Raw genomic sequence first — 20,903 nt, 5'->3', positions numbered from 1 at the left:
AGTTTGTTGACCCCTGTCCTAAGCTGTCCATGTATGTGATGAATTAACTTTACATCTTTGCATCTGCAATGTTACTAGTTAGGTACCATTCTTTGGAGAACAGAGAAAAAAATTTCACTCAAGGCACTTACTGTATTCTGTGATTCAGATGAAAAAGCCTCCTTTAAAGCATATTTGCTTCCTTTTTTATTTCTGTATAGGACAATCTATTTTTTAATCTATAGCTTATCACTTAAACCAGAATATTTTTGAGAATGAATAGAGACACTATTAATAATTATGCTGGGACAACTGGTGTAAATTGGGCCATACAGCCACCCTGTGAAATTGACAAGCCCAAAGAACACACCAACCAAAGTTAAAAGGCCCAGACTGTTGCTTTTGTTTTTTCTTTGTTTTTGCATTTTCTGATCCTATCCTTCCTAAGACTCCCCACCCTCGTTTGTCCTAGTGGATGGCAGTTTCACTTCACAACAACACAAACGTAGAACTTACTTTTTAATTCTTTCTCCAAAAGAAGCTATCTCCTCCAAGATGTTCTGAACAGTTGAGACAATATCCTGTACCATATAGATTCTTTCAATTAAGCCCTTTTTCTCAGATTCCTAAGAAACATAAAAGATTTAACTCAGTTACTTCATTTTTATTGGTCTGCTATAGAAACTATTATGCCATATTATCATAGCATGGTTATTATCAACAGAGTGACTTCAGAAGATAAATTTACGTTTTTCACAATTTATTTATTGACTCCCCCAGATCCCTGCCTACTCGTGAGATGTGACCACTTGTAGTGCGCAAGCATGTCGCTACCTCAATATCATGAGCTGATAAAGGGGAGCCCCACAGACAAAAGAACTTCATTTCTCTGTGGAGTTGCTGCTTCTCTCAGAGAATTCTGCAGTCCTTTCCATTGGCTGACCCTGATTTCTTCTGTCTTCACAAGGTTAGCTTACTTACCCTTCTCTCATTAGTCCTTCAGAAAGGTTTCCAGCAGGTAACAATAAGGCATGTTGGATATCCAGATTTTGGAATATATAGAATTCAGCTTTCTAAGAATATTACCCTTACTTCGCTTATAGAAAACCTAAAATGTGTTTTACCATGTTAGGTAGCTAATGTTTATAAAAATAATTTAGAAATTACTCCCATATTGGAGAAAAGAGGATTCCCTGAAGAGTGGCATTTTCATGCTATTTCTTATATTCTGATACCATATCCTAGCTCCCTTATGAACTCTACTGTAACTGGGATTTAGTTAGTGTCTTCTTAGCTCAGGCCTAGCTGGGTCACTGTAGCTGTCACATCTAACATATAGTACCTAAAACCTCAAATAAATCTAACAAAACTTATTTCTTTTCTACCTAAAATTTTACTTGGGTTAGAATTGTACTAAATTATTGAGCAAATATCTTCTAAATTTAAGAGACCATTTCTATAATAATCTTCTTTGCAGCAAAAGAAAAAGAAAATCATTCTCATCTTGTATTCTCTGTCCCATCAACCTGGACCCATGGATGGAAGAAGGAAAACACACCACCCCATACTGATTGCAGTGACTGGTAAAAGCACCAGTATGGCTGAAATGTCAAAGAGCACAAATTTCCCTTCTTGCATCTGCCCTTGTTTATGGAGCTACTGGCAGAAACAGAGCAAAGAGAGGGGCTGAGATTAGAATATACCATTGCTACCCCCTTTTGAGTAAGGGTGCTGGGCTGGTTTGAATAACTTCTTACCATCTGTTCTGTACCCATTTATGCCACCATTCTGTACAGAAGGAGAGGTCATACTTATTGCTTCCTCTTGCAAAGTCAAACTCATAAGACATTTTTACTTTTTCACTCTAATTTTAAATTTCTTCGTTCCCTTATTCTCTTACTGACTCTAATTCTTCAAGTCGTTTGCATCAAAAATTGGATAGACTGTCAGAGCGACTTAATTCTTCTTCAGCAATCCACCAACATCTATGAATGGGCACAATGGTGAAAACCCATCTCTGTCTGCTACAGAAGCATTCATGTTTATAAAGGAGGATTTGAAAGCACCAGGGAATTTGACCCAAAGGGCAAAAGTGGCTTCCTCTTCTCAACAGTGTAGAGTTTAGGTCAAAACAATTTCTTGGAAAATGACTCAAATTTCCATGTGGCTCAATTTCATAAAAATTTCCTATTTCAGTTGACTGATTTTTTTTTCCCCTATGGAACAGCCAAATGTGGAGGTTCTGGTTGTGAAGAAAAGCCTGAGTTAGTACACCAAAATAATAAATGATTCTCACAATGTTCTTTTACTTTTTAATGAATTTGATGTTTTAGTTTGAATATTCAATATTTAAAGACTAGGCCAAAGAATTCCACTGTATCTAGGGTACCAGCATAATTTATGAACCGTATCTGTACACTTTTAAGAGTGAAAGTAATCAGAATTATAAATTTTTGAAATATTTATCAACTGACAACTTGGTTTATTAGTAGATCTATAAAGTTATTTCATTAAATTTTCATAATATTGTTTCAAAATAAAAAAAATATATTTTACATGCATTAGAACAAAAGAGATGTGCTTATATTATCTGAATTTTAAAATGATACATGACGAATGATTATTCATGCTACATATTCATATATTTAATTTGTTTCCTAGTTATATCTGTTCATAGTCCCATGTTAAGATTACTTTTCCAAAAAATGTACTTCTTTAATGTCATCTTTTCACTTATAATATTTCATAAAATTTTTCTTACTTATCTTCAGAATTGCACTTAATGGTCATTAAATTGACACCTTTAATTGACTCTACTGTAAGCCATAATTTTAATTACAAAAATACTCTCTCTCCAGGCACTGAGGTACCTTGAAAACTCACAACAAAAATGTGATACATGAAGAATATTCTCAATTCTGTATTTTAAATATTGAAATCTGTATATATTTCTGCCCAAATAATTTCAAAGTCATGATATCTTGTATCCATTCATATGAACTTTCTCTGTCAATCTTTTTTCAAGATAAAACTTTAAATAAGTTGTCTCTATGATTCTCCACAAAATTTATGCTGAAAAATTAATGGCTTCTCAATTTCCTTCCATTCCTGGGTAGAATTTATATTTATCCTATTAAAAATCAAAAGATTTTTTTTATCCCACAAATTGAGATAATCCAAAGTGTAACTTCAGAACTTAAACACTGAATCCTGCACAAATAGGTCAACTATTTGACCTCACAGTTTGCTTTGTGCTGAATATCCCTTTCTTTCGTAAAGAAAAAAAAAATCAGTATCTTTTATGCCAGTTCTTGTAAAATTCACTTCCAAAGATGAAGTTACTTAGCATTTTCAGTCATCAAAAATTTTGATTAGGTCTTCCCTGTTGGCGCAGTGGTTGAAAGTTCGCCTGCCCATGCAGGCGACACGGGTTCGTGCCCCAGTCTGGGAAGATCCCACATGCCGCGGAGCAGCTGGGCCCGTGTGCGATGGCCGCTGAGCCTGCGCGTCCGGAGCCTGCGCTCTGCAACGGGAGAGGCCACAACAGCGAGAGGCCCGCGTACCGCAAAAAAAAAAAAAAAAAAATTGATTAAAGATATTCCAACTGGGCTTCCCTGGTGGCGCAGTGGTTGAGAGTCCGCCTGCCGATGCAGGGGACGTGGGTTCGTGCCCCGGTCCAGGAGGATCCCACATACCGCGGAGCGGCTGGGCCTGTGGGCCATGGCCGCTGGGCCTGCACGTCCAGATCCTGTGCTCCACAATGGGAGAGGCCACGGCAGTGAGAGGCCCGCGTACCGCAAAAAAAAAAAAAAAATCCAACTGGTACGACCAAAATGCAACAAACATTTAAAAGATTTCTTTTTTTCACAAGAGTTCAATAGCTTTGGGGAATGTTTAAGTTGACTGAGAGTTCTTCAAAGGTTTCAAACATTCTTAAAATCACATTGATGGATGGACGACTGGCAGCAAAAACAAAGTGCACACTGCCATGCTGAAAGTATATTTTTATATCTGAACGTATCTCTGCCATGAAAACTGCTGTTGCTATCCCAACTCTGTATACATAAAATATTTATAAATGTGGACACTACAGCTTCTAATTCAATTGGTGGTGCATTATCACTTGTCTGTATGTGATCATGGATAATCAGGGCACCATAATCTATCAATTGTACATTTCTGCTTCAAAGATCCCTTCAATTTATATGAATATCTTATTAGCCATGATGCTGTGCTTCATCAAAATCTGCATTCACATTATCACTACAAAATTAAATAACCCTCAGTGCTAAATGTTTAAACTAAATTTACAATAGCATTCCTGATGTCAGAGATTTCATTGTTTGTAAAATTAACTTGCAAAAGCTTTATTTTGGTTCCGTATAGTGGATGAAAAAAAATCATAATTTCAAGTCATCATGGCGGCGTATTGGAAAAGTTTTCAATTAGCAATAATCATGCCTCATTGATTGAGGCATTGTATGAGTACAACAATTTCAGAATTAACTTATTTGATATTCTGTTTGAATCATTTGACAGCATGCTAATAAGACTGGTATCATTTGACTCTTCACAAGGTTTTTAATATATTGATGCAATTGAAGTCAACACATTAATACCTTCCTTGCCCTTTTTCATACATGCATAATTAAACCTTGGAATGGAAGATGAGATAAATGTGGAAGAACAGTCATTTGATCTAAAAGAAAAGTCATGCTGCACAGAGAGATTTTTAAACACATCTTTCGGGTTGTGTAAATTAACATCATGTTTCCAGAAATAGTCTCCTAAAAGTAACTATTGACAGCTGAAGGCTCTTCAGCAGGTTTGTAACTTAAGTTTACATGTTTCAGTGATGTGATCATGGTCCCAGTGGTAGACAGTAAATGTGAACAGACATTCATCAGTTAGTCTGTCAACAATTATCTTGAGAAATGGATTGTCAGTACTTGATTATTCATTAAACATGTACTCTTTATTATTATTATTTACTCACTGAAAAAGCATTATCAAACAGTAAGAAGTAAGAAGTAAGATTCCAGGCTCCCAACTCCAGCAGAATGACCTAAAGGTCCAACTTATACTCCTGGCCTTCGTGAAATCTTTCCTAGGGATGCCAGTCCACACCAACTACAGTCTTGTTCTTTCAATTTGCATCACACCTCTACTCTTTTCATCATTCTCATAGCAAATGTTCTTTTCACTCTCTACACTGCAAACTTTATCTTTTAAAACACGTACTATTGATTTCATGGGTCTTTAATTATATCTGCCAGTATACCAATGGACATATGTCTTTGATATTAGCATTTCCATTAATAGGAAACCAAGGTACAAAGAGGTTAAGTGATGTGTCTATGTCCACATTTGTCTATGTTCACATATATGTGGCAGAGAATTCCAGTCCAGGACTATTAAGTCCAAAGGAAGAGTGGACATTTTCCAGTGGACACTTCACAAGGTACACATTCAGCTCACACTTGTTCTTTTTGTCATTTGCTTCTTTAGTGTCTATGGATCTCTGTTCTCTAGACTCACTATATAATACATGATTTGTAGACATTTCATTCAGTTACATATTTCTGTCTACTGTTCATTTCCAGTATTATTTGCCCAGTTTTCATGAGAATGTATGTTAAATTACACTTTTTGAAAATATTTGGGGGAAAACATTTCTTTCCATTCTTACTTATTTTTTAACTTTTCTTGCTAAACATTTTAGCAAACTTTATGTATAATTTGCATAAAATACATACCATAATTTACATTATAACAAAATGCATTCGTTCTTACCTAGGAGCTGGAGTAGCCAGGGTTTACAACAGATGCAAAGTTAGGGGGAAAAAAACAAAAAAACAAAAAAAACTTAAGATGTACCAACTCCACAGGCCTGCATATTTTATTAATCACAGGCTATGGAGTCAGAGGGAAGTGAGTTCAACATGGGTCTTGTCATCTACGAGCTTTGTGATCATGTCAAGTTCCTACTGGGTTCTGAGTCACAATTCTGCTATCTGGAAAAGGGAGATCATAATCCTGACCCTGACTGGAGTATTTGGAGAATTAAATATTGTATCATATGCAAATCATTTGGTACACTCCAGGTGCTTCATAAACATAAGTCCTTGCCCTTCAAGAATGCGAAGAGACAAAAGAACAAATAACCTTTTGTCTAGTTTAAAGAATCCTGGGGTTCATTTAAGTTTCAAAAGCAACGATCTTCCAGGACAAGTCTACTCATGTTGCCCTGCGTTGTACGAAAGATCATCTGGCAGGTCTATCTGCATCATGCTGGCTTTATTTACACATTTCAGATTGAACCAGGGAATGTGGTGATAACACAGTTTAGCAAACACAGCATTACATCTGTGGCTGCTACCAAATTGCCTAGGAAGAGTAACAGTGATTCATTCAGAAAAAGGAAACTGTTATCACATGTGCTTATATTTTTCCTTAACATATAAGGCTTCTAATTTATAGAGGGAAATGTGTAATAAAAATAGTGATGGCCACTGGTGTGATTAAACCAATGAACAAGATAATTGTGGCTGAACACGTATTTTTAGATTCCTACATTTCAGAAAGAATGGATTTTACTTCTCATTACTTGAAAAAAACACCAAGGCATAAGTAAAATTCGCATGATTTAGGGCCTACTTTATGAGTAAATAGGTAATAACATATAACAGAAGAGATGAAAGCATGGAAATTTTCAGATCCAGAATTCAAATTTCAAAAGGTTCCTTTGCTTTGTTATATACTACAGAGAATGACTGTAAGAATAATAATGTAATTGCAGTAATAATTGTAAGAAAAATAATGACCAACTCTAAATCTGTAACCTAAAAATGCATATTATTATATAAAATGTATGTAAGATCATCATTTTTTCACTGTCCTTTTGTTTATAAAATGTCAAAAAAGAAAAACAACACTGAGTCTTTAGTGGCTAAGTTTTAGAGACAGTTGTCTGAAGAACAAATAATGTGCCTGTGTTGTAACATGGTTGCTCTTTAAGAACAAAGCCAATAAATAAATAAATGAATCAGTCAGGCAGTGGATTTTTTCTTCTTCAAGGCTTTGTTGGCTTCCCCAATGTCTCCAAAGAGCATAGCACTGTAGGTGCAATAAACTAGCTTCGAGCCTCTGGGAGAGAATTAACACCATCAAAATGAATTTACAGCTAAGAATTCATTATATAATCAGTATGCTACTTTAAATCTTTCCCACATGTTCTGGTTCAAGAAAAAAAATTCTCATTTCTCTATTAATTACCTAAGCAAAACCAAAGAGTTAGTCCTGAAAATTGACCACGTCAGGAAAGATCCTTGGGACATGCTTAAAAACTGAGTAGTATTTGTCACAGGATGCCCAGGATTCCCACAAGGGATTGATGCAAAATTTCTATCTCAGGATCGTCCCAGTAATGCCAACCACCCAGGGCAAAGATAACGCAAAAATACGACTTTAGACTTTAAGTGGGAATCTGTTTGGTCTGTTTCATCCCACTGAATATTAAAAGCCTGCAATTTGAAAACCTGAAGAATTATAAACATCAGAAATAGACTGAGTGGCATTTAGCAGGGAAAATAAAAAAACCTCTCAGCATCTGTCATAACAAAGAATAAAAAGTAATATTTCTGATACACAAGATTAAAAATTGTTCTTTGGGAATCTGGCTTAATGCACTGGGAACTGTCTTTAAGGTTTCTTCCCATGAGCTATGTCCTGTGTGCATGGACGGACACACACACACACACACACACACACACACACACACACACCCCTTTATGGTATGCTATTAAAATGGGGGGAAAAGTCTGCAGTCTTTCAGGAGAATACTTCCTTCTCAAGTAGTATTTTTGCTTTGGGAAATGAATGTGAAACAGACTGGATTTTGAACCAGTATCATTTCTAAGTAGTTATAAACCGCTCTAACTATCTGTCCATTACATAGAGCCCTTCCTTCTACACTGACTGGTATTTACCAACACGTTTCTTTGGCCTGCAACAGGATTCTCATCAGGGATCAAATGAGAGGGCTGAAAAAGTAAAAGGAATAAACATCATCATGAGGAAGATGTTGAAAAAACACTTTTGAAAAATTGGGAACAATTTGGAAAAAAAAAATATTTGGAATTAGACCCTGGGAAGATTGATTTCCTTAAAAGTTTCTCTGAGCCAATTGACAGATGCCACGCCATTACAAGGCAAAGAGGGCTAATGGTTTTCTATAACTGTCACTACCATAGGTAAACACACAATTAGCTGCAGTTGCTGATTTAGCTGTGCGTGTCCTTTACCTTTCTTTGAGGTGGGGGAATGAGGAGGGTAGAAGATAAAATATTTATCACCTAAGACTCAGCTCAAACATCACCTTTAGCAGTCCTGACTCACCCAGGCACTGCATCGCTAACACCCAACGTAGTAAACAAATTTTGATGAAAGTAGCAATCACAGATACAGAGAAAACACTCCATAAATGTTGTCAATAATAATGCGGAAAAATGGACCAATAAATTAATGACATGTTTCCTTCATAACAATGTAACATAGTCCAAAATAAACAGGATTTAGATCAGAAGGGCTAGATTTGAGTCTCGCTACTATCCTGGCTGGGAAATCTCTGATGCATTATTATATTTCTCTTCACCTGGGTTAGTTCATTCGCATATGGGGAAAATAATATCAAATTTAATGGTTTACTTTGAGTACTGAATGAGCTAAAGCCTATAAAAACAGCCTGCAAATTGTAAACACTCTACAAATAAGAATAATCTTATAAATCTAATCAGTTAAATAATTCTTACTCAAAATGGTCTCATTTTAAATTATTATTTTTGTGTCATTTATTACTTACTTTAAATTACTATATTCCCTTGAGGAAAAAGTGATGTCCCCACCTTTCTATCAATTATTTTGCAAATTATCTATCAATTACCTTGTAAACTCATTGGATAATTGGGACTTAAGGCAAACCACACTGAAACAGAGTGGATTTCAATAGGAAATTCCTCTTGTAGGAATGGCTACTATCCTCAGAAAAATAATGACTTGTGGATAATTGAGATACAATGTCCAATGTATTCTATATTAGCATAATGTAAAAATTTTAGACCACGGCAAGATAAATATCCAGATGTAGTATAGTCTATAACGTCAGAGCACCACTTAGTGCACATTAGCTAATAAAAGGATGGCTAATCCACCTAATTTATAGTCTGGCACATCATATTTCACAATATTTGGGAGTAACCTACCAAGTATAATCCTTACAGTAGAAATCACAAAGAAAATCCATAAGTACTGGGGCTATTAGTGAACCTGGTAGCAGAATAATGCTTCAAATGTCAGATTGATAACATTTCTGGATTATTTCTGAAGGTAATGAAGCCAAACGTTTTTAAGAATGGAAGTTTGAGTTTTTAAAAGGGATGTGAGCATATCAGTGGTTCAGAGAAAAGACGGCAGGAAATAGGGAAGCCGATCCCTCTTCATGCAAAACATGCATAAACTGATCATTAAGAATTGGCTGGAATCCATTTTAATATTAAAGTCTTGGAAGTAAGATGGTACAGTTGAAATGTTGGCAATTAAATCACTTCATCACTGAATATAATATTAATCCAAATTAAAAGGAGTTACATCGGAACAACCATTTACTTTATTCCCCCGAAAATTATCCATAAGTAGGTCCTCTACAACATGCCCTGCATATAGACTGTATAGGCCTTGAAAATATGTGTGTGTATTCAACTATTGTTAACCTTTCAAAGATATTACCTGACTTTTCATTTTCTTAAAAATATTACACCATCTTAAAGTACCATGGCTTAGTCAATAGTTACAAAAAAAAATCACTGATCAAACTAATTTGCTTTGTTTCTGACATTCTTAAGAAGGCACAAAGGAATCATAAACAAAACTACTCTCACTATTAAATTGTAAGAAGACTTCTTCCAAGAACGAGTCTTCCCTGGTTGAGATACTATAGATCATCTTCTCTTTCTGAAACAAGAAAACACAGGGCATGAGCTATGCTGGCCCTGAACAACTCAACCAAAGGACTATGAGGTTAATTTACAACAAGAACTCCTAAATATTGATACATAATAAATATTGATATATACGCCACATCCTTCTCTCTCTAAGAAGGCTCTGCCTGGGTAATGATGAGTGAACTAATCTATTTGCAGGATGAAAATCATTTTTACAACTAAGATTGATGGTTTAAAATATACTTAAATTTTAATAATATCATCCTAATTTGTAAAAAGAGAATAGAGATATAATATTCATTTGCATCCTTTCATTATAAAATGTTCCACCACGTTCCACCATCAATCAACAAAAATGTATCAGATATTTCTTATTTTCTTAAAGGAAAACACCCATATCTGTTTTTCACCCATAACTGACATGAAAGGATGATCCCCACCCCCCCAAACACTGTAAAGCAATTGTGAACTCATTGATAATCTTAAAAGAACAGATGATTCAAGTCCTATTTCTGACAGCTGAGTTAAAAACAAACCAACCCACAACGCAGGCATCACAATGCAGTCTCTTTATGATAGCAATAGGCAGTTTTTTGTTTTTTTTTTATTACATGCCCTTATGATTCTTTCTTCCTGATGTTACTAGTAAATGCTGAAATATTCTACCTAAGTGATTGTTGGGCTGGAAAAAAGAAAAGAAACTCTAATGCAAGTATTTATACCTTCTGCAATGAAAACAAGATATTATTGTCCTGCATGACCTTTCCTAAATATGAGATACAGCATTTTACACAATAGTTTCTTGGTTCACGCTTCAATTACTGACCTTTACTGTGTAGAAAATTAATGCAATTTTCATTGTAATCCGTCTGTACAAATAAGGTCCACATAGAAGAATTCCACATATGGAATCTAATACAAATAGGAAATGTCAGCTGATTGCTGTTGGCTGAACTTAGCCGTTATCTGTTTGTTCTGGGGTCCCCAGCAAACTCTACTTGTAACAAGCAATTTCTTGTGTGGAGCCATCAGGTATAAGAAAGAAAAATCTCCTCTCCTCAAAGTCTAGTTTGTACATTTAGTTTCCTAAAAGCCAAAAAACTAGTGACCTGAAAGTTCTACATTGTAACTGAAAGTCCACAAAAAGAAAGGAAGGCAAAACTGTGGAGCCTAATTTGGTTTCTAAAAATGCAGGTCATTTTCCATGGACTTTCAACAATGAGAAGAAGCAAGAGGCTATAGTGATGTCATTTTACAACCATCCCTGTTCCAGACAATAAAAAGATGACAGACCCCAGACCACGTCCTGGCCTGTGCATCAGAGACAGGCAGAATATGGGAATGCGTCCATCTCCCAAGGAAGCTGTGCCAAGGGGCCCCAGCATGCTTTCATCTTCCACAGTCTTCCATGATGGTATTTGGTGGGAAGGGGTGCTGGCAATTAAGGAGTGTCACTTTCAAGATGGATTGTTTGGGTAGAAAGGAGTTCCTCTCCTCTTCTGGTTTGGAAGGAGACGGCTGTGTGTTTATAATCTGTAAACAGTTCATCTCTCACTGGGTGTGTTACAGTTCCCAGAAGCCCGTCTGTCATGTCGAACACACAACAGAAGCCAGAAGGGCGCTGTGGGGAAGCCCTTGGAGTCAGCACACTGTGGAGGGCAGTGGCCCAGGGCCTGTGTGCTGGAGGGACCCATCCCAGGCATGGAGGCTGCTCTACATGGAGAAGAAATGATGAAGTGTAATAATATATAGGTGGATGTATGCTCCCAAAGTCTTAAAAGTTGAAAACTGCTCTAGTTTACCCATCTCTTAGAGAAGTGAGAGTGAAGAGACGTGCAAAAAGACTGCAAAGTTTGCCAAAATCCCCTCACAATAGAAGGCTTGTGTTCAGCAGAAGAGGCACAAACAGAAGTCAACATTTCATTTCAGACTTATTCCTCTAGAAGTTTCCACAGAAATATGAAATTGAGGAAGCAAAACAAACATGGCCACGTGGGGCTATTAAAGGCCCTACAAACATACTACGATCAAAGTATCTCAAGAATGGAACGGCCCTGGAGGAGACATGAAGAACCCCAGAGCCAACGTCTTCAGTGTGGGATGGGCTGCCGCATCTGTTGCGTGGAGGGCTGTGCTTGGATGAACGCAAGAGCTCCCAGGCTCATGCATGTAGATGTTGTAGTTCCAACTCAGTTATCCTTGCCCAGAAAAGCTTGATGCACAGCCCAAATGGCTCTACCTCCACACCCCCAGGCCCCCAGACAGCCCTTGAAGGACCACAATGGAAGGTTAGATGGTGAAAAACGCTGGTCTAGACTTTCATGGCTCAATCTGTTGCCTGACAGTTCATCGACACCACTTTTTCATCCATTGCCTTCTTGTTAGATGTCTCCTTTATCAGATGGAACAAAGCCCCATGGTCACAATTATCTCTCAAGGGTGGATGGCATCCTCCTTCCATGGGGTGGCTCGTTTACACAGACTTGGTCCAAGAGAAAGAAATCTTCTTCACTTCCAAACTTTGGTTAATAAAATTGATAATTATGCCTAACGTAGGTTTAAAATAATTTCATTAATACCTGTGTTTCCTTTGGTTAAACACCCCCTCATGCACATTAGCTTAGCTATGACCATTTTAATGTTCAAGGAGTTACATCACTCAGAAGCCACTCACGTCAATTCATCAAGAAGAAAGTTGCAGGCCTTCCCTGGTGGTGTAGTGGTTAAGAATCCGCCTGCCAGTGCAGGGGATACGGGTACAATCCCTGGTCCAGGAAGATCCCACATGCCATGGAGCAATGAAGCCGGTGCACCACAACTACAGAGCCTGTGCTCTAGAGCCCGCAAGCCACAACTATTGAAGCCCGCGAGCCTAGAGCCCGTGCTCTGCAACAAAGAGTAGCCCCTGCTCGCTGCAGCTAGAGAAAGCCCGCGTGCAGCAACGAAGACCCACAGCAGCCAAAAAATAAATTAATTAATTAATTAAAAAAAAAAAAGAAGAAGAAAGTTGCATCTTGGGACCTTCATTCTAAAAAGCATCAATTCCCTTTAAAAAAAATATACTTTATTACTTTGCTATTAATGATCATTTTAGCACAACAAATAAGATTTACTTTGTAATCCGCCCAGCATCCTTCAAATGGGCAAAACCATCTGGCTCACTCAATTAATTTTAAGGCTGTCTGTGTCATGGAGCTAGTGTTTTTAAATTTGTTTCTGTGTTCTGGACATTTTATATTGGATACTTAACTCTTAAGTTTCCCCCATTCGCCCCTTTCCTCTCCTGTCAGCCTTCTACACACTATCACCTTAGCCCCGTAGACCCATAGGTTCTAGGGGACTGGGCGGCCGTGAAGCTAGTAGCATCTCATTTGGCATTTCACTTTTTTTTTTTTTTTTCATTTTATTCCAGAAGGTTTGTCTGAAAGCATAATGACAACAAAAAGTAGCAGATTTGAGAGAATCTCCCAGGAGGAGAGAAAGGACAGATGTACACAGACGTGGAGCTGAAAACGTTGCCAGCAACAGCTGGGCAAGTGACAGGTTCTGAAGCGGGTGACCACCCTGCAGAGTGCAGACATGAGCCTAAAGGAATAGCGATTGCACTTGATTTACTTTTGACTTCCTGGGCTACCTTTCATCTACCTTTCATCCACCAAGGGGAAGGCTAATCTTTGCCTCAAATGACAGGCCTCCTAGAGGGATGCTTCTATAACATTTCAGTTATTCCTTATATTTCGTCCCTTTTCATCCTCATTTTAAGAATCTTAAAAAGGATACCCTTTATACATTATGAGAATATCGCTATACTGGTCACCCTATAGTAGTAAAAAAATATATATATATATAGTTTGACTCAACCGGCTAGAACACTGGAAGCAGTCATGTTCCCCCTTTGTGTCCTTTCTCGAGCACACCCACCTTGTCATCTTCATACTTCTCCTCATCTACGTTCGTGCTCTCCTGTAAGGAAAATCCATAATTTGTAATAAAACGTCAACCGAAATTACCGACTGCGAATGACATGCATACTCATGCTTAAAGTTTTCCTATATCATTGCAACACTAGTCTTTTTAAAATACACTATAGGGCTTCCCTGGTGGCGCAGTCGTTGGGGGTCCGCCTGCCGGTGCAGGGGGCATGGGTTTGTGCCCCGGTCCGGGAAGATCCCACATGCTGCGGAGCGGCTAGGCCCGTAAGCCATGGCCGCTGAGCCTGCGCATCCGGAGCCTGTGCTTCGCGACGGGAGAGGCCACAACAGTGAGAGGCCCGCGTACCACACACACACACACAAAAAAATACACTGTAACTTCTTTAAAAAGGACACTTTTAAAGTTAAGGGATGCCTTGCCAAGGTTGTAAACAATATGTATAATCTACATAAAACTGTTAAGTATAAATAAAGCTATTAGGGGAGTGCCTTTCGAAGGCAGCCAGCTTTAAAAATGCATTGCGGAGTTGTACTATCTGTAAACAGTTTTGTTCTGAGTCTGACAAATGAAGCAGCTCTCAAGAATAAGCTACAGGTTTCTATACGGCATTCTTGTTTTCCTTGGGCTTCAGGGTTGGTGAGGGGCAGGTGAGGGAAGGAAACTCAAGGCCCAGATCTGGACTAAAGGGGGGACTGCCTTTAGTTCAGGGGTCCCAGCACCGGCTGTGCTGCACAGAGGCTTGTTCAGATTCATTTAGAGATCTTGGCTAGTTAACAGGTACACTTGAATCATATCACTGCTACATTTAAAAGCTAACACATGTTGGTACACAATCCAACGATTTGGTAGCTTCAAAAGAATGCTGGGTATCAGAAAACCAAGGACTATTTTCAGTTTGAACACTTACCTTTCTGCTTAACCTTGCAAAGGTCAGGCATGCTAATTAGATGCCATTGTTCCAACAGAAAAAAGAATGGTCAATATAATGCTTGTATAAGGGAGTAACTCTGAAGTATCCAGACAGTACTCTGCTATCCTCCATAAACCACTGAACAATTTCTTCAGGGCTGGTACTGTATTACCTCCCAGAATTCCTAGGAGCTCCACCTAGCAGTCTGTGGGATACTTACTGATGCTGGAGAACTAACCTATTCAATGATGACAACAAGCATGTTTCATAAAAGCACATGGATAAAAATGAATACAATGAAACATGTTATGGGAGGAAAAAACTCTGTAATGTAATTAGGAGTCAGAAGTCTTCATCTTGAGACAAAGTCTTCAGCTGGAGACATTGTTCCAGCACTGTTTTGCTGTGTGACTTTGAGCAAAATCACTTTGCCACTCTGAATGTTAGCTCTATGAAGCATGAAATGAAAACAGTAGTTCTTGACTCTTCATGGTTATGTTACCAAGATTAAATTAGGTAATAAATTAGAAAATGTTTAGTAAACTTAAAAGGTTTCATATACACACATACACATTTATATGCATACACACACAAGTACACTTATGTACCCATATTTACACACACACACATATATACATATATATACCTGCCTACAAATAAACATGTACACATACACACATATATACACATGCTATAAACATATACATATATATACCTGGGAAAATAAAATCTGATTAAAACTAAAAATGTTAGTTGACAGCACTTTTACAACAGATGCTTCTCTGTAAAAACTTCCCTCATCTGTACCTCTGTGAAACTTAGTCCTTACATTAACCTGTACTTTAAAGCTATTTATTTGTTACTTGGTTCTAGCATCTTCAGGCCCCTCATTTATTGATATATGCACATGCTTATTGCACTACACAATCAAAAACCAAACAGAACAGAATTTGGAATTTGTCTGAGGTTTTACTCCCGGCCATAACACTCATTTCCCCCATCCCAAATGAAACCAGAAACATTCCTTAAATATCCATTATTTCAGAGATGATTTTTTAAAATAATCAGAACATTTATAAGGAAAAATAGGTGAAGATGGTCAGCTTTTGAGTCTTAGAAAACCTAATATGCAGGTGATTTTTCTAAAGGATGTTATCAAGTCTCAAGACCTTTGATTTTTGTTTTAAAAACTTGGTTCTTGAATCTGGAATGCCAAGATTATATCATAAAGCAAGTCTATAAATACAAGTTCCTTCTAACCCAGAGCAGAAAAAGATTCTATGGGCTGGGATAAGAGGGGTAGGGGAGGGAGAGTTGGAGAAAAATTAAGAAAAGTAAATGCTGGGCGATGTCTTTGAGAAGAGGCCTTGCCTGTGCTTCCTTTAACACCACGGCGAGTTTGAGAATTGCAAGAAAAACTTGGGCACTCAAGAACAGAGGGGCCCATGCCCACGCACTCTCTGATTTCCCTGGGAGTTGGCAAGCCTCAGAGCATCCCCTGAGGCTTCAGCCTAGAGGAGAATATTGCACAGGATAATTACATGGAGAGGCCTGAGGCAGCCTCCCAGTTGTGTGTGCCCTGAAGGGGCTCAAGGAGCCACCAAAGGCTTTTCTCTAGTGATTGAGAATCTCATTCCCAGGAACCTTATGGAGAACCAGATGGGCACGCAGACATGTGCTGCCCGCATGGAAATGCTGACCAAGAACCAGATGGCTCACTCAGGCTAAGAAGGCAGGCCAAGACTCAGGAACACGAGATGCTCTAGGAAGAAGACTCCAGATTACACATGATAAATATCTTCCCTGTAACATGAATACACGTGCAGTGTTGCTCCTCAAATTCAGGGGACTCAGGTCATGATTTGGTGGTGGTGGTTTACTGCTAACACATTTTTTCTTTAGTCAAATGTCAGAATTATTGGAATGTTTGCTCACCTGGCTGTCCTGGATGCTGCCAACCTTCCCCATTGCAGGTCCGATGAAATTGTAGACACAGAGGAGCGATAATGCCAGCGGGATCATGTACAGTTCAAAATTCCAGACAGTGACTAAAAACACCTGATTGGAAGACACAGACAAAATGACTGCTTGAAAAAACAGTATGGGAGCAATCTTCAATTCCTATTCATTGACTTAAGGAGATTAAACCCAGGACTCTCTATATAGTTCCAAATAGGTTAAAACACACACACACACACACACACACACACACACACACACACACAAAGATACACACATGATGACTAACACAGTTTTAGAACTGGTAGCAGAATAAGGAAGACAGAGAAAGGAGTTGGCCTGTCACGCTCTGGAATAGAGTTCCCATATTTGGAAACCTCATTACCCTATCAACCTTATTCAGAGTTTTTTGCTGCTGGATTCAATGTACCAGAATTTAGGAAAAGTAGTGTGGAAAATCCAAAAGTCACGAAGAGGTTGGCCACAGGCCAAATTTCGACAACAGTGAAGTGTATATGAACTAGAAAGAATGATTACTTTTCAAAGAGGCTGCCAATGCTGAAAAATTCAAATATCTTGGATAAAATCTTCAGTTTTCTGAAGTCTCTTTAAAATAATTTCTTTTAATTTTATTGAAGTATAGTTGATTGACAATGTCGTATTAAGTTCTGCTGTACAGCAAAGTGACTCAGTTTTTTATATATATATATATATATATATATATGTATATATTCTTTTTCATATTCTTTTCCATTATGGCTTGTCACAGAATGCTGAATATAGTTCCCTGTGCTATACAGTAGGACCTTGTTGTTTATCCATAAAAATCTTAAAATCTCCCCATTTTGAGGCTACATGGCCACAAGAAGATGATGATCAGTGTGAATCTTTGACACTTGAGGAGACGTAAGGTTTATATTAGAAATAACATAAACAGTATCAAAATGTTGAGATCATTCTGGAATGTTTTTTTTCAATACTATGTTTTATAGATCTATTGGTGGTGTTATGTATAAATCAAGTATATTCATTTTACCTGATCTATGGTACCCCATTCCAATGAATGTTCTGCAATTTTTCCATTATACTCTCTTATCAATGAAAACTTAGGTTGAAACAGTGTCTTGTTTTTTAATATAGTCAAACATATTAATATTTGACTTTAGCATTTCTGCCATTTAATATTCAATGTTCTACTTAAGAAATCATATGCTACCCTGAGGTGATAAAGCAATTTCCTTGTGTTTTCTTCCAAAAGATAATTGTGTGTGTGTGGGTGCATGTGTGCGTGTGTGTGTTCCTTGTTTTGTCTCAAATGCTTTTTGGTTTATCGTTGGAAACAAGCATCTGATTTGAACTCCATCCTCACATATAGCCAACTTTTATTTTTATTTCATTTTTTTAAATTGAACTATAGTTGATTTACAATGTTGTATTAGTTTCAGGTGTACAGCAAAGTGACTCAGTTATACACACATATATATCTTTTTTTTTCAGATTCTTTTCCCTTATTGGTTATTACAAAATATTGAGTACAGTCAACTTTCAGAATTAGATTACTGAAGGGATCCATACTTTGCTCACTGATCTACATGCCCACCTCTGTCACACATCAGCTTCCCACATGACTGTGTTGGTTGTTTACGGACCCTCTCATCCCTTCCACTGAATTATATTATTGTTCTTTCACCAAGACCATGTTGTTAAACAGCAGTTTAGTAACCAGATGATATCTGAGTGGGTAAGTCCCAATTACTTCACTATCAAAATTATCTCGGATCGTTCTGTGCCCTTTATCCTTCCACATGTATTTAAAAATCAATTTGCAACATTCTATAAAATTACTGGTGAAATTTTTATTCAGATAGCCTTTAATGTATATGTCAATTCAGAGAGAACTGAAATCCTGACATTGACCTTCTGAATTATAAGGACTGTTTATTTCTCTATATACTCAGGACTTCTTTTATGTTATCTCAAAATATCTTTTTTACTTTCACCATAATGATTTTGCATATGTTTTGTTATTTTTTGTAAGTAACTTAACACTTTTGATACTATTACAAATGGGGTCATTTTCAAATATGTATATTTTAGTTGGTTACTTCTAGGTACAGGAACATTGATTTATATGTTGTTCCCATTATTTCTGAGCCCTCTTATTGCTTGTTATGAGATTGCAAATGTATCATTTTGGAGATGTGGTGTGGAAAATCATATAAACTGCAAATCATGACATTTTTCTTTAGCCTCCCAGTCTATACATTATATTTTGTTTTAGTGCTAAACCTCTATGTATTTTTTTTTTTTTTCCTGTGCGGTACGTGGGCCTCTCACTGCTGTGGCCTCTCCCGTTGCGGAGCACAGGCTCCGGACGCACAGGCTCAGCGGCCGTGGCTCACGGGCCCAGCCGCTCCGCGGCATGTGGGATCCTCCCGGACCAGGGCACGAACCCGCGTCCCCTGCATCGGCAGGTGGACTCTCAACCACTGCGCCACCAGGGAAGTCCCCTCTATGTATTTTTTAATAAGTACAGAATTTTTGAAATACTTTTTGATTCAATGCAAATTATTACACTGTTGATGTCTTCCAGTCTATTAATTTGGTGTGCTTTACCAACTTTCTTTTATTTATTATTTCATAATATATATATTTTCCTATAATTTCCTAGCTTTATAAAGCTTTCTTTTTCTTTTACTTTTTTGTCTTGTTTTGTTTTATTATGAACAACATAGAGAAAAGTAGAGAAAACAGTACAGCAACTTCTCTACTATGTAAAACTAGTGATTTTCCTTATTGTTACCTATTTCCCTTTCCCTGTTCTTAAAGTTCTTTTAGGATTAGAGGTTTTAACTGTGTTCTAAAGGATTACTATTTCTTAATGTGTATCTACTGGATAAGTGGGGTTTTACTGTTCTTTTAAATTTCTAAATATAATTTCAAGTAAAAAGAGGCTGACCTAAAACTATTGAGAAAAAATAGGAAACAACATATTTTTGATTTATTTTTATCATCAACTATTTATAAAATGTCTTCAAAAAAATTACTTGTGCCATCAACCAATACTAGAGGGACAGCTGTGTTAGACAAACACCTCATTTGCCATAATATTTGCCTCCACCAGGTATAGGTAAGTAAGCCCAGAGTGTTTTACCAAAAAAAAAAAAAAAAAAGAGCCACATTTAAATATCACATTCAAAGGGCTTGAAACGCTTTTAGAGTGAGAGACTAGTACCTTCAGAAACATTTTAAAAATCAATGCCCAATTCCTACTTCTGTAATAAAGGATTAATTTCCTAGCAATAGCTTCTAGCAAAAACAAATAGAAACCCTTTGCAGGGAGGGGAGACCAATTATCTGAGAGTGTGAAACAAAGTTATTTAATTTTGCAGCGGAGTTGAAACCTTGGGAAAAGAACTCAGATCTGAATGGAGTCACTTTAACGTTTCTTGCACCTTTTGACTCAAGAGCAGCTGCAGACACAGAGATGATACCAGTTGGTACTCAACAGAAAAATTTGCCATCTTTCTGAATGAAGGATATAGGCAAAGGAGTCAGTGACAATTAGGGCCACCAGAGAGTGTACAAACACACTGGAAGGAGAGAGTAAGCAAAAGAAAATCCCAAATTCTATATGTGAACTCTGCTACAGTCTGTACCACACACATGGGGCAGACTCAAAGCAGTGTCTGAATTGGGATCAAAGCTGCCACCCACAGCAGGTGCAACCAAATGTGCAATTTGAGTCTAACAGGATTAATCCCTAGAGCAATCACTAAAGAACAAGCAGAGAAGAATAGATAAAAAGTCAACAGATGAATTAAAATGGAATTCTAAAAGGTAAGAAAAGGGAAATAGGAATAAGAAACATAGTAGACAAATACAAAACTAATAAAATGGTAACCTAAATTCAACATATCAATAATTACATTGAAAGTTAACAGAATAAACATTGCAAGCATAAAAGGTAGAGATGAGAATAAAACGAATAACTCTGTGGCAAAAACTCTGACCACTTAAACAAAGGAAAAATTTATTGAAAAATGCAACTTAACAAAATTGAACAAATGTCCCCACCAAGATAAATTCAGGTTCAAATGCTTTTACTGTTGAATTCTCTCAAA

At 37.3% G+C, this 20,903-nt stretch overlaps 1 protein-coding gene across 1 annotated transcript in view; it reads right to left on the bottom strand.

Annotated features, from left to right (window-relative positions):
• The window catches only part of MCTP2 (multiple C2 and transmembrane domain containing 2), a 248,854-nt gene that overhangs the window by 20,563 nt on the left and 207,388 nt on the right, over nucleotides 1–20,903 (bottom strand). The window contains exons 17-19 of the mRNA XM_030873171.3: nucleotides 16,756–16,878; nucleotides 13,899–13,940; nucleotides 496–605 (exon numbers count right to left, since the gene is read on the bottom strand). Coding sequence (XP_030729031.2) covers nucleotides 496–605; nucleotides 13,899–13,940; nucleotides 16,756–16,878 — 275 coding nt within the window. The remainder of the gene's footprint in view (nucleotides 1–495; nucleotides 606–13,898; nucleotides 13,941–16,755; nucleotides 16,879–20,903) is intronic.

Source organism: Globicephala melas, chromosome 2 (genome assembly GCF_963455315.2).
Source record: "Globicephala melas chromosome 2, mGloMel1.2, whole genome shotgun sequence".
Lineage (NCBI taxonomy): Eukaryota > Metazoa > Chordata > Mammalia > Artiodactyla > Delphinidae > Globicephala > Globicephala melas.
Note: the sequence above shows the minus strand (reverse complement) of the source record. Positions and strands in the feature narration are given on the sequence as shown.